General features: G+C 41.6%; 1 protein-coding gene across 2 annotated transcripts in view; it reads left to right on the top strand.

Moving 5' to 3' along the window:
• The window catches only part of kcnt2b (potassium sodium-activated channel subfamily T member 2b), a 58,752-nt gene that overhangs the window by 39,808 nt on the left and 6,035 nt on the right, over positions 1 to 12,909 (top strand). The window contains exons 15-27 of one of the 2 annotated variants that reach the window (XM_078161287.1): positions 3,226 to 3,334; positions 3,477 to 3,533; positions 6,377 to 6,529; positions 6,615 to 6,868; positions 8,649 to 8,973; positions 9,047 to 9,152; positions 9,239 to 9,411; positions 9,925 to 9,996; positions 10,178 to 10,312; positions 10,415 to 10,526; positions 11,260 to 11,358; positions 11,477 to 11,560; positions 11,651 to 11,779. In XM_078161287.1, coding sequence (XP_078017413.1) covers positions 3,226 to 3,334; positions 3,477 to 3,533; positions 6,377 to 6,529; positions 6,615 to 6,868; positions 8,649 to 8,973; positions 9,047 to 9,152; positions 9,239 to 9,411; positions 9,925 to 9,996; positions 10,178 to 10,312; positions 10,415 to 10,526; positions 11,260 to 11,358; positions 11,477 to 11,560; positions 11,651 to 11,779 — 1,808 coding nt within the window. Of the gene's footprint in view, positions 1 to 3,225; positions 3,335 to 3,476; positions 3,534 to 6,376; positions 6,530 to 6,614; positions 6,869 to 8,648; positions 8,974 to 9,046; positions 9,153 to 9,238; positions 9,412 to 9,924; positions 9,997 to 10,177; positions 10,313 to 10,414; positions 10,527 to 11,256; positions 11,359 to 11,476; positions 11,561 to 11,650; positions 11,780 to 12,909 lie in introns of both variants that reach the window. The other variant, XM_033645804.2, reaches the window with a different exon arrangement.

Raw genomic sequence — 12,909 nt, 5'->3', positions numbered from 1 at the left:
CAATATCAGCTTTACAATGAACTGTCAGAATCAGTCAACATGCTATTTCTTATTTTGCACAATGAATGAATATTAGACATTGAAAGCATTCTATTTAATGTCTCCATCTGTTGGTGGGCCATCACAGTAAGAGTATGCATGCATAATATGTTGTTAATTACCTACAGAAGAGACTTGATGATCACTAAAATTAGGTTGGGGAAAAAAGTGGATATATTGATATTGGTTATCGGTCAATTGAGTTATTACATATCAGCATATTGGATATCATGCATCCCTACTGGAAACACTACATACCACAAACTTATGACAGGACACCATACAAATCCTAGAGTAAACTGTAGTAATACTATAGTTAAGTTCCCTATGGGTGTGTGTGTTGATTTGTAAGACACAGAGACAGTGGAATGTGTGCAGTAATGGATGCTGTTGCGCATGTATGCAACATTTTGTTTTACTCTGCAGGCTTTCAGATGCCCATGGCTCTATAAAGCTTCCACTTTGAAATGAATTCTCAGGCTGAACAGCGAGAGGCCATCCAGTGTGTTAGCGTGTGATCTGCATTATGATGTACCATTCAGAGGGAAAAGAACATTGCTACTTCAACAGTTGTGCAACAATCAACTGTTTTAATTGTTGTGTATTTCACCTACTCAGCTTCAGGCACACACACAGACTAATTTATTAAAAACTGCATTTACAGCAGCTGACGCTCCTCTTACTCAGACTGGCAGCTGATTGAGTCTGATGCTTCATGTCAGGCTCTGATGTTCGTCACCAATTATTTCCTAATACGGAGCGCATATTGTGCTTTTAGAACCTAGCTTGTCATTGTTAGTAAACAAGGCAGCCCTAATATGCCTGTGTGCTCATCACTGAAGGTAATGCAATCAAGAATTACACAGCAGGGGAAATGGATGCTCCCTGTGCCCGATGCACTGATTGGCTTACTATAAACATTAATCACGCTATTGGTTTTTCCTTTCACAGGGGATGCTGTGTGGCAACAGGTAAACGAGAGGAGTGTCATCTGTGTTTGTTCAGTTTGGTTTGGTTGGCTCGCAGGCAGGGCTGCGTTTAGTCTTGGATGATGTGAGTGAAAGGTGGTTTAATAAGAAGGCTGACACTGGATATCTGGCTTGTTGCTAGGTCTTCACATCACCCCCCCAAAAAACTGAGCAGTGACTTATGAGTGAACCCATGGGAGTAACACAAGAAGCTGGTGCAAGAGGATGATGGAGGATTTTTGACACGGCTGTCTGTTTGCCTTATTTGTGTTAGACAAACATCAAGTGACATATTTTTCAGTGTAAAATGACCCCAGAAGGGGAGAGGCACTTTCATGTGCTTCTAATGGGGATCCTAGAATAAACACATTTGATTATCTTTGTGTACTTGTGTCTTTTGGCGGTAAGCCACAGGCATATTAACACACTCTAATAAGTGAAATGATTTATTGTGTTTTTTTGGGAATATTTCGTCATTAGGAAGCGAAATTATGATGCCAGTTTTAGGAGCTCCCAACCTGTCTGCAAGCCAAAAGCTGCCAAATGTTACAGACGTGATTGAAATTAGCTTCTTTCACCTGTTATACATCAGTAGAAATTCAATATATCATACTGAATTGTTGGTTGAACAAAACAAGCTTTTTGGGGACGTCGTCTTGGGCACTGGAAACATGATGGGAATTTGTCAAAGTTTCCAATTTTATTGACCAAATCATTAACACAAAATGAATACATTAGCTTTTCTTTTAGCGCTACAAATTAAATTAAACCTCAGCACATAGAACTGCAATCTGCATGGATAAATTTCACTATGCAAGGCAAGGCAAACCAAGGCAAGTTTATTTATAAAGCACATTTCAGCAAAAGGGCATTTCCAAGTGCTCTACATAAAACATCAAAAGCACTGAGACAAGGTGCTAAGAAACACATTATAAAAGACATTAAAGTGCAACTAAAAATGCCATTAAAGAGCTAGAGAATAGAAAATACCAACAAGCTAAAATATATTAAGACGGGTATGAAATATAAGAATAAAAGGTACAGTACAGTGTAAAAAAGGAATAAATATTTGATTTAACAAAAGGCAGCAGCCAGCAGAAAAGTCTTCAGCCTTGATATAAAAGAACTGACAGTTGCAGTGGACCGGCAGTTTTCTGGGAGTTTGTCGTAGATATGTGGTGCATTAAAACCGAATACTGCTTCCCCGTGTTTAGCATTAACATGGGTTCGAGAGTGTTTGCTGTCAGGTCCCTGACGCTCGAGAACAATCTGCCCGAGGAAGGTTGGCCGAGTTGATCTCTTTTAAATCCCCTCTTAAAACATGCTTTTATTGGAGAGCCTTGCCTGATTTTCTTGAGTTTTTAGTTCATTTAAATTGTGTTTTATTTCCTTGTTTTTTATACACCAAAGTGTTTTTTATTAGTTCTCTTAAAAGTTCTTGTCTTCATGTCTTGTTTATTTTAATTTTGACATGTAAAGCACTTCATAACTCAGTGCTTTATAGATAAAGATTATTATTATTAGTAGTAGTCTTATCCATAGGAGCTTTGTAAGATGTTCAGAGCATTAATACAGCAGCAAATAACTATTTGTAAGGATATGGTGGAGTAATGGTGTCCTGAGCCGTGAAAGAAGTCATGCTCCCTCTGTGTTTGTTGTAATCCGAGCTTCTCTGTTCTTTGTTACGGTAGACGAGCCGGCCTGGCGTGCATGTTAGTCCATGTGAATCCCTGTGTGTGTATCCCACTGGCTAGCTCGACACCGCCGCACTGCACCTCGCTTATACAGCAATTATTATATATTAATTATATATTAATTATACAGTAGGGCCCATCCTCAGGTTCTCCCCCAGGTTTACACTGTTAGCTCTGTCAGCACTGTTGTTGTTAGCACTGTTAGCACCATTAGCTGCTTGGCACCAGCTCAGCCACCTCCATGTTGAGAGCTGTGTGCAGACAGTCTGAATAAGACTCTGAATCATATGCTGATTGTGGTATGCATCTCCTTTAGGTGAGATTATTTGTGACCCTTTTATGTTACACCTGGATAAAACCAACTTTCTCTGTCACTCACACACACAAACACGCTGTAAAACACCAGGAGAGTCATTTCCCGCAGTGCAGTGCTCAGAGTTCAGACTGTTATGGAGCAGAATGTCCGTGTGTGTGTGTTTTGCCAACCTCGGTCACTTTGCCCTTCTTGTTTCCTGTGTCTGCAGATCATGTAGTGTGTGAAGAAGAGTTTAAGTACGCCATGCTGGCTTTAAACTGTGTGTGCCCTGGTACCTCGACACTCATCACTCTATTGATCCACTCCTCGAGAGGACAGTGAGTTCACTTCCCTTCTTTCTCCCTGTCCCTCTGTGGAGTTGATTGTTCACAGTACATTCTTGACAGTCAGATATACAGTAGTGAAAACAAGAGAGCTGCTTCTAGTGTCCTCACTGTCACTCAACTTTGTTTTACTCAGAACGGCACCCCAAGAGGCCTTCAAGCAACGTGTAGGAGCCTTTCAAGCCCTCAACAGGTAGGCTTCCTCTAATCTGTATTCACACTCAGGAATACTGTGCTACATTTGTGCTCACTATTTACCCAAATCTTCTGTGTACTTCCACAGTGCACAGTGCACAGTGCACAGTGGGATTTTGTCAGGAGATTTTGTTCAAGGAGGGAAAGTCTCTTATTTAGAAGATATTTGGGGATTTTTTGAGTTTTAGTCTGTTACTTAAAATACAGAAGTGTGACTATAAAAAGCACCAGAATGTTTGGGCAAATTGTTCGATACACTAGGTCTTAAACATAGTCATTCCTTTCTATCATCATGGCATGGTAGCAGAAAAATACCAGGCATTAAATTGGTACTAGTATAAGTATGTTTGGGTTTACTGCTTTGTTTTCATTGGGTTGCGTCTTCGTATTTATGTGACTGTCATCTCAAAGCTAGAATTTGTAGGGCTGGGTATCAATACTCACTACCTTCAAGGTATCGACCAAAATAACCCAAGTAGTATCGAAACTTCTCCAGGCAAACCATACCTGCATTCAGTCCCTTTGTACCCAGATAAAAAACGACTATTTACATGGTTTTGCTTGCTGTCAATCACATGAAGCGTTTTTCGATTTAATGTGACGTGTGATTAGCCCACTACTACTTCATCCCAAACAGTCTGTGGTAGGTTAAAGCTGTGTATGGTATGTTTGACAGAGCTGGCAGTTCGGCTTAGTGAGATGCCACCAAAACATTTGTCAGTATGGTTTTACTACATGCCGGCGGCATTTAGTGGCATTTTAAGCAACTGAATATTTCCGATGACATAATGGGTATTAAATGAAATAGAAAGAAAGGTATCAAATAGATCCTTTTTGTGTCTGTACACAGAGATGTTTTTTGTGGGTGTAGCCGAACTGGTGCCATAAAGGGACAGTAGTGGTGTCGGTGTGAGCGCCAAATAAAACGCAAAACGTAAAAAGTACTGTAACGTTTCTCAAACAATTGCAATGAGTCGTTTTTATATTCTACATCTACTAAAAAAAACCATTGTCTCCAGATAATTAAAATGCGAATATTTAAGCTAATCACTGCTACTCAATGCTCAGTAGAGGAGTGTGTGTTCGGCTTATATGAAATTAATTATTTACATAGCAAAAGATAATTCATGAGTATAAAAATTGTAAAAACTTACACTTGTCAAGCATGGATTTGGATTATTGTCCTTGATTAATAGTTGTAATACTGCTGCCATTAATAGTTGTGGACAAAGTACAACTTAGCAACTTGCTGGCATGCTAGCTAGCTAACACTGTTTACCCATTAATACCTTTATCATAACAAGGTGTATTAACTTTTACAACTGGTCAGTTTAGAAAGGCCACTGCAAGAAAAAGTGTTCTTTGTATGTTAACGTATAGCCTATAATGTGTGTTTAGACTGATTCCCATCTGCATCCAGGCAGGGAAAATGAAAGACTCGCTAACATTAGCGATGTAGCTAATGTAGCTAGTGTGCTAACTATGGCTGATAGCTGACAGACAGAAACAAACATCTATGATCCATCATCTTTTTAATAGCATAAACAAGGAAAACATTTTTTTGTGTCCTTTCTAAAATGAGTACTTGTGAAAGTTACTATATTTTGTTATGATCAAAGAGTTAATAAGCAGACAGCATTAGCTCGCTAGTTGAAAAGTTGTCTAGTGTTATTTCCACATTAAATTATATCATATGGGGATGTATAAATATCAAGATTACAATTAACTGAAGACAAAACTTTATTTTCTACTACACATTGATCATAATGTATGTATATGTATGTCTGTGGTCTGACATTAACAAACTAACCCTAAGCAATACCAATGTTACAGTGGCTGGACATCTTCATATAGCCTACCTTGTGGAAAAACCTAACATGATACGAAAGAATAACTCAAGACATAAAAAATATCTCGAGGCATACAGTTTTGTACTTTGCGGTCACGTCCAGGATGTAACATGATTTTTGTTTATTACGGACAGACGCGCTGCCGAGCAAGCAACAAGGCCATAAGTCACAGCTATGTAAGACATAAACAAACAACTACATAATGACGAAAAAACCGCACCTCATGGCTCGGTTAATATTAATTTCTCTTCATTGTTTAATGCATTTCAGAACAATGTAAATACTGCAGCCACTGTGTGTGTGTGTGTGTGTAAATATAGACCTGGATATTATTTTATGCTGTAACTGTATGGCTCTATGAAAATGCATATGAGAATATTATGTAGATTTTTTGGACCTAAACAAAAAATGACCAACTCTTTGATGATATGTTAAAACACATGTACCTATATGTTAAAGGAATAGTAATTAAAATACTCTATAGCTTGTGTTTGAGCATGATTCACAAGTATGCATCTATATCTGGACTTGTTGCCATTTGGTTTATTGGCTGTGACGATGTCACAAGATTTGTCCTCCTCCTCTCCTGCCGTACACTTAGTTCCTGTAAACTGCAAATTCACTATAACACTTGTTTATATAATGCAGCCTTTGTCGCAGGCCACCCACATTCACACTGCCCCCACACCCTTGCTTCATCACCTCTTTAGCCTCCGCGTCCAAAGCCATATCCCCAAGAGAAAAATGTTGTCCACTTAACTGCATGAATGCGTACATCTGGGACCTATTGTTAAGACAAGCTAAGTGTCCTTGTGTACGTCCATGTGCTGATTGAAGTATTGATCAGTGGCTCCTTGAAAGAGATGTAAGATGTTACCTCTGCAACCTTGAGAAGAAAATCTTCTGGTGTGGCTGAGTTGGATGCTTTGTGTTACGTGTCTTAAAGGTCAATCTTTCCCCATGTGGCCAATCAATCCTCTTTCTGTCACAGGGAGGGTGGTGCATGTTCTGCAGACCAATGGCACCGAACCTACAGGCGCTGCTCAGCCAATGAGGTGCATCACATCCGCCTGGAGGAAAGTAAATTCTTCGGAGAATACCAGGGCAAGAGTTTCACCTTTGCCTCCTTTCATGCTCACAAAAAGTAAGTCATCATGTGAAAAAGCCAAGACATGAGAACACACACCAACCTGGACGACACACACCTGACCTTGTCTCTGCGGCTGCAGGTATGGAGTGTGTTTGATCGGAGTACGCCGGTTGGACACCACCAACATCCTGCTGAACCCTGGTCCCTGCCACATCATGGGGGCCTCTGACACATGCTTCTACATCAATATCTCCAAAGAGGAGAACTCAGCATTTGTCAGGGGCCACAGAGAACCATCGTGGGGCAGCACAGGAGGAAATACCAGGGGAGTGCACCAGACAATCTACCATGGACTCACCCGCCTGCCAGTCCACAGTATCATCGCCAGCATGGGTCAGTCAGATGGGCACAGCACAAAGACTGTGTAACATTTACACACTGACCTTCTGTTTGCAGTTTCTGTGTTGGTCAAACATGCAAAGCTGTCATTAAACTGTCTTAGACAGCAGCGCAGTAACAGCTGTCAGATTTATGCAGTTCTCACATTTGAAATTTATCTGGGTGATTTAAAAATATGCATAGCCTTCCCGACGATGTAACATGTATCTGATCATAAGTCACACTTGATAAGAGCAACTGCCAAATGAACTGAAATGTCAGACACTGTGGTTTTTACAAACACACCACCTGGTGGACAACAATGAAACTGCACAGCTTACTGCCTTATAGTGCTCTAACTACAGTATGTGTTATCAGGGGTCTGTGAACACATCATCAGTGGTGGAAAATAATGTAGTTACTCAAGCACTGAACTTAAAGGAAAACTCACCTGCAAAATGATTTGTGGATCAATTACTGCATGTTATGTTGAATTTGTGTAGAAATTTGTCCTGTTACAAACTCTTACACAACTCCTGCAGTATAATCCAAGTCTCATTCTTGCAGTCATGTGTTCAGTATCTCCTGGACACATGTAATCTGTCCTTCAATACCACAGAGAAAGTCATAACTTGCTCTTATATCCTCCCTCCTTGATTAATGTAATGCCTTCTTCCCCTGCCTAAGCAATCAAGCTGTACACAACCTCCAAATCGTTCAAAATTCAGCAGCTAGACTTTTGACCAAGATGAAACAATCTTCACACATCACACCTATTTTGGCTTCCTGTCTCTTTTAGAATCCATTTTAAAGTTATTTTTGTTACATTCAAGGCTGTCAATGATCTGGCACTGGGGCATATAACTGAGCTTCTCACACTGCACTGGCCAAACAGTCTGGGTCTTCTCACTGTTTCAGAGTCCAGGTTAAAGACAAAGGGTGATCGAGCCTTCTCAGTTCTTGCTCCTTGGCTTTGGAACAGCTCCCAATGAGCATCAGATCAGCTGACTCTGTTCATGTCTTTAAATCTCTTCTGAAAACTTACTTTTACAGATTGGCTTTTCCTGACAGTTGATAGACCTGTTGTGTGTATCGGAGTGTTTATATTTGCAGCCATGTGTATATGTGTGCATGCTTACAGGTATACATGTGTTTAAGTGTAAATGTTGGTGTAGGCGTATGTATATGGCACATCTGTCTAAACTCTGCCCAAGTCGAGGTCATGCGCATATGGTGCCCAGGCATACTGGTAGATGGAAGGGTTGTATATTGTAACGTTTGAGGAAAAAAAGCATGTGTTTGGGAAGTACTGAGAATACGACTTAATACATGAGATTTGGATTATCCTCCTGAGACCCTGTGTCCTCATATTAGAACCTTGAATTCTAGATTTACTGGACCTTCTACCTCATTCTGCTCAACTTAGACCTGCTGTCCTTGTTTGTGGACACTTTTTTTGTGCCATCTAGTGGTATGAAGAGCACAGTACACTAATCCATGTAAAAGCAAGATGGCAGCCATCTCTGCCAAGCCAGTCTGCAGCAAATGTAATGGCTGATTTATGATTAATAACATTTGTAGTTTGGTATGCCTTTGATATGCAATTTGACCTATTTCAGCAATGGTAAGAAACTAAGATGCTGTTTATTAGAGAGTACTCGTCTGAAGACTTTGGGAATTTATCATCAGCTTGTTTAAAGACATTGGGACCTATCGTCTCATTTGAGGATATTGGGGCTTTATTATTGTTGACAGTGATCTCAGGAGGTAATACTGCACTATGTGTATGTTGCAGGCACAGTGGCCATCGACCTGCAGGACTCCAGTGACAGCAGCCCAGAAGGCCAGGACCCAGGGAACACCGTGCTGGGCAGCGGACGAGGAAGCAGGAGCAGCTCCAGGACAGAGATGAGTGGCGCTAACACTCTGGCTTTGCCTGCCATGGGAGAGTCAGGCGAGGAGAGGCGGCACAGCATCGCCCCCGTCCTGGAGCTGGTGGACGGTGTCAACAACCCCACCTTCGACCTGCTCGGAGACCAGTCCGAGGATGAGGGAGGAGAAGAGGGCAAGGAGGACAGTGACAAAGACGAGAGTGCCCACTGGTGGGGTCGACACTGCGAGTAAGTCATGACAATGCTGTTGGTGGGTGTAAGTGTGAACTTGTTCTGAGGTAACTGTGGGCTTGTGCTACAGGTGGGTGAAGGGATACCCGTTGAACTCTCCGTACATTGGCAGCTCGCCTGCACTGTGTCACCTTCTCCAAGAAAAGATGCCTTTCTGCTGCCTGCGTATGGACAAGGTAAGGCATTTAAATGACTCTCTAGTTTAACTTTACAAGTCACGTTGCTGTCATCCTCCATGGCCACTCTTCCTCTTCTCTCCTAGGCGTGTCACCACACCCTTTTTGAGGATGCCCGCTCCTACGGCTTCAAAAACAAATTGATCATTGTGTCCGCAGAGAGTGCAGGAAACGGCCTGTACAACTTCATTGTGCCTCTACGGGCCTACTATCGACCCAGGAAGGAGCTCAACCCCATCGTGCTGCTGCTGGAGAGCATGTAAGGATGTTATTTAATGTGATGCCCAGGTCATGCTTGTGAAAGCAGCTTCAAACTGATATATAGGTTAGGTTAGTGTTGCCCAAAATTGTTGCTGTGAGCACAGCTACGCAACAAATCTAGGCTGCACAGGATGGTAAAATGGGTTCCTCCTTAAATAGCCAGCTGAGGAGAGAAACTGAGCTATTTAAGGTCACCGTAAACATGATTTGTGAAATGCTGAATGCTTTCAGGACAATGCGCCCCACAATCCTGTGTCGTGTATTGTGGCTGGTACACAAACGCAGTCAGCCAAATGAGAGTAGAATCCAATAAAAAGGCAATAAAATGCTGAGTCACTCCAGTGTAGTGCTGTTATTTTCAGCTTTCTCTGCAGGCAGTTTGGCTGTGTTGTATTTCTCAGGCCGAGTGAGGGGGGCTTGTCTCCGTAGGGACGTTCGCTCTTCATCATGGCACATATAAATCTCTCGGCTGGTGGGAATCTAAGGTCTGTTTGTGTTTTGATCGGTTTAGACCCGAAGCAGACTTCCTGGAGGCAATTTGTTGGTTCCCCATGGTGTTCTACACAGTGGGCTCCATCGACAAGTAAGTCAGAGCACAGCTCCATGCTGATTTCCTCATGTATCCTCCCCTCTAATCTATATTCATACTTGTGCTTTTGACAGATTACTCTTTGATTTATACGTACTGCCCTTCAGCACTGATCTTGCTCCTTCTCATCACACCTGCACACCCCACTTGTCCTTCACTCTCCCGCTCTCCACAGTCTGGACAGTTTGCTGCGATGTGGAGTGACTTTTGCCGACACCATGGTAGTGGTCGACAAGGAGAGCTCCATGATCGCAGAGGAGGACTACATGGCTGACGCAAAGACAATCGTCAATGTCCAGACCCTCTTCAGGTCTGCTTCGCCCAAACTTACTCTGCAATCTCACACACTACCTGAAAGTGTTTTTTTTGTAATCTATTATTCTCTCTCTGTGTCTGTGCTTCATCCTCCCAGACTGTTCCCAGCTCTTAGCATCATCACGGAGCTCACCCATCCAGCCAACATGCGCTTCATGCAGTTCAAAGTCAAAGACCACTACTCTCTGGCTCTGTCCAAACTGGAAAAGGTAAAAGCTTCATACCTTCAAGCCCCCACTCTTTATGTCTCTCTCATTTTCCTCAACCCAGACTTCAGAGGTCCCCATGAGACAACAAGAACAAACCGAATGGTTTACATTAGCCATCTTTTCTTTAGTGTTCACACTCATTTTGGAAATACATCCACTGTAAATCTTTTCAGGGAGCATTTGTATGTGATTATCGCCTTTTTAATTCTTATTGTTAATGTTGTTCGCTGTGTGGCAGCTAATGGATTTCCTCCTCAGGCATCAGTAACATTTATCAACAAATAAGTAAATTACTCACTGCTTGACACCGCATATGAAAATGGATTTCAATCTAGGATTAACATTATTATGAGATAACTGTTAATGTTAATGTGTAGCAGGGTTGCCTCAGCAGGAGGGATTTCCAGCCTTTTCTGTGTTTGCCTTATCCTTGCATTGTACGTTTCTGTGTGTTTTTTGGGGGGATTTTCTAGTTTAATCCTGCTTTACAAAGACATGCAAGTCTTCTGTAGCTCTGAGTGTATGTTGCCTTCGGCCCAGTGCTTGCTGGACTGGATGTTTGACTCTGTAAATAAGTAAGAAAGAAAAGAAAATATACAAGTTTTATGAGTGCAGGTCCAATGGTGATGCTTAGAAACTGTCTGGATTTGAGAAACGTCTATCACATCGTCTCATGTCTACCAAGACAAGCATACATGGGGAAAAATCTGTGTTTGTGTTTTATCCGTAGAAGGAAAGGGAGAAGGGATCCAACCTGGTGTTTATGTTCCGCCTGCCCTTCTCTGCAGGGAAAGTGTTCAGCGTCAGCATGCTGGACACTCTCCTCTACCAGGTATCACAAACACAAACTCCTCACTCTGACTGAAAAACAAAAATCCCACTCCTCAATGTGGCCCAAATGCCAGATATGATCTGTTTCTGTTGACCTATCTGCCGTGTTCTCCTGACAGTCATTTGTGAAGGACTACATGATCTCCATCACCAGGCTGCTGCTGGGTTTAGACTCCATGCCTGGCTCAGGTTTCCTTTGTGCTGTAAGTACCCGGACACAGACGGCTTGGAAATGATTCTGTTTGGACTGTGACGTGCCTCTGATGCTGATTACTGTGTTGTTTGTTTTGTAGATGAAAATCACAGAGGATGATTTATGGATCCGCACCTACGGCAGGCTCTACCAGAAACTGTGCTCCTCCACTGGAGACATTCCCATTGGCATCTACCGGACAGAGGCACATAAGCTTCCAGTCTCTGAGGTCTCTGCTGCTGTTTCTAGTATAGTGACCAAAAGCCACCAGTTATAGCCACCTGCTAGCTCCCTCTAGAGGCTATAATGTCCACTACTCCCTACAGTACAAACGAGTTGGAAGAACAAACAAAATACTGGTGGTTTTGGTATTCCTAAATACTAAAAATCTAAACAGGGGAAAAGGTTTTCATTTCCCAAGAATCAAGTTCCAAAGATTATGGAAGTCCATTTCTGTGTGACAGGAAATAAAAAAAAAGCCTGAAAGTCAATGTGAAAAACTTTCTCAATATAATGACTTATTTATTTCAATATAATGACTTCATACGTTAAAATGATAATAAACTTTTTCAATATAATGACTTAATATCTTAAAATAATGACTTTATATCTTAGACAATTGATTTAATATTTCATAATACGACTTAATATCTTAAAATTTTGACTTAATACCTAATAATAATGACTTAATATCTTAAAATAATGAGAAACTTTCTCAAAATAATTACTTAGTATCGCAAAAAATTAGAAACTTTCCCAACATTAAGTGCCACACAGCGCAGCACAGCTGTCATTGCTAGTTTTAGACTGATGTAACTGTCATTTTCACAGCCTGCGCCCACGTTGTGTACAGTATTTATAATGTACTGCCACCCATCTGTGCCCACATGGGCGTTTAAGTCTTTAAATAAGGTGTAGTCAGGAACACTGTCTGCGGATTGCTATTTTGAGGCAGCGAAAAGCAGTTGCGGGATTGGCCAACATAAACCTGGTCTAAAGTCAGAATGCCCCCATATTTTCCTGCTATTTAAAGGGCTCATTATTCAGATAAGGTGCACCTACATAGGCAGGTTCACAGCATGTGGACACTCTGCTCATTACACACACACAGAGACACCTGTATGGATTGTGGGTCGGTTAAAATAATACATTATTAATGCATAAATCTTAATTACATTCTTTAAAATGTGAACAGAGCAGAGCAGCAGAGACGCTGTCCGCTGCAGCTGTTTTGCTACTTAAATGTCCAACGATATTGACATTACTGCTCTTACAGCATTTCTTTCCTCAGATGACTACTTGCTCTCCAATTTGACAAATCCGCCATATAAATAGCAGTGTGCCAGGTGCAGGTGCATC

This window comes from Epinephelus lanceolatus, chromosome 18 (genome assembly GCF_041903045.1).
Source record: "Epinephelus lanceolatus isolate andai-2023 chromosome 18, ASM4190304v1, whole genome shotgun sequence".
NCBI lineage: Eukaryota > Metazoa > Chordata > Actinopteri > Perciformes > Serranidae > Epinephelus > Epinephelus lanceolatus.
This window is presented reverse-complemented; position numbering and strand designations above follow the sequence as displayed.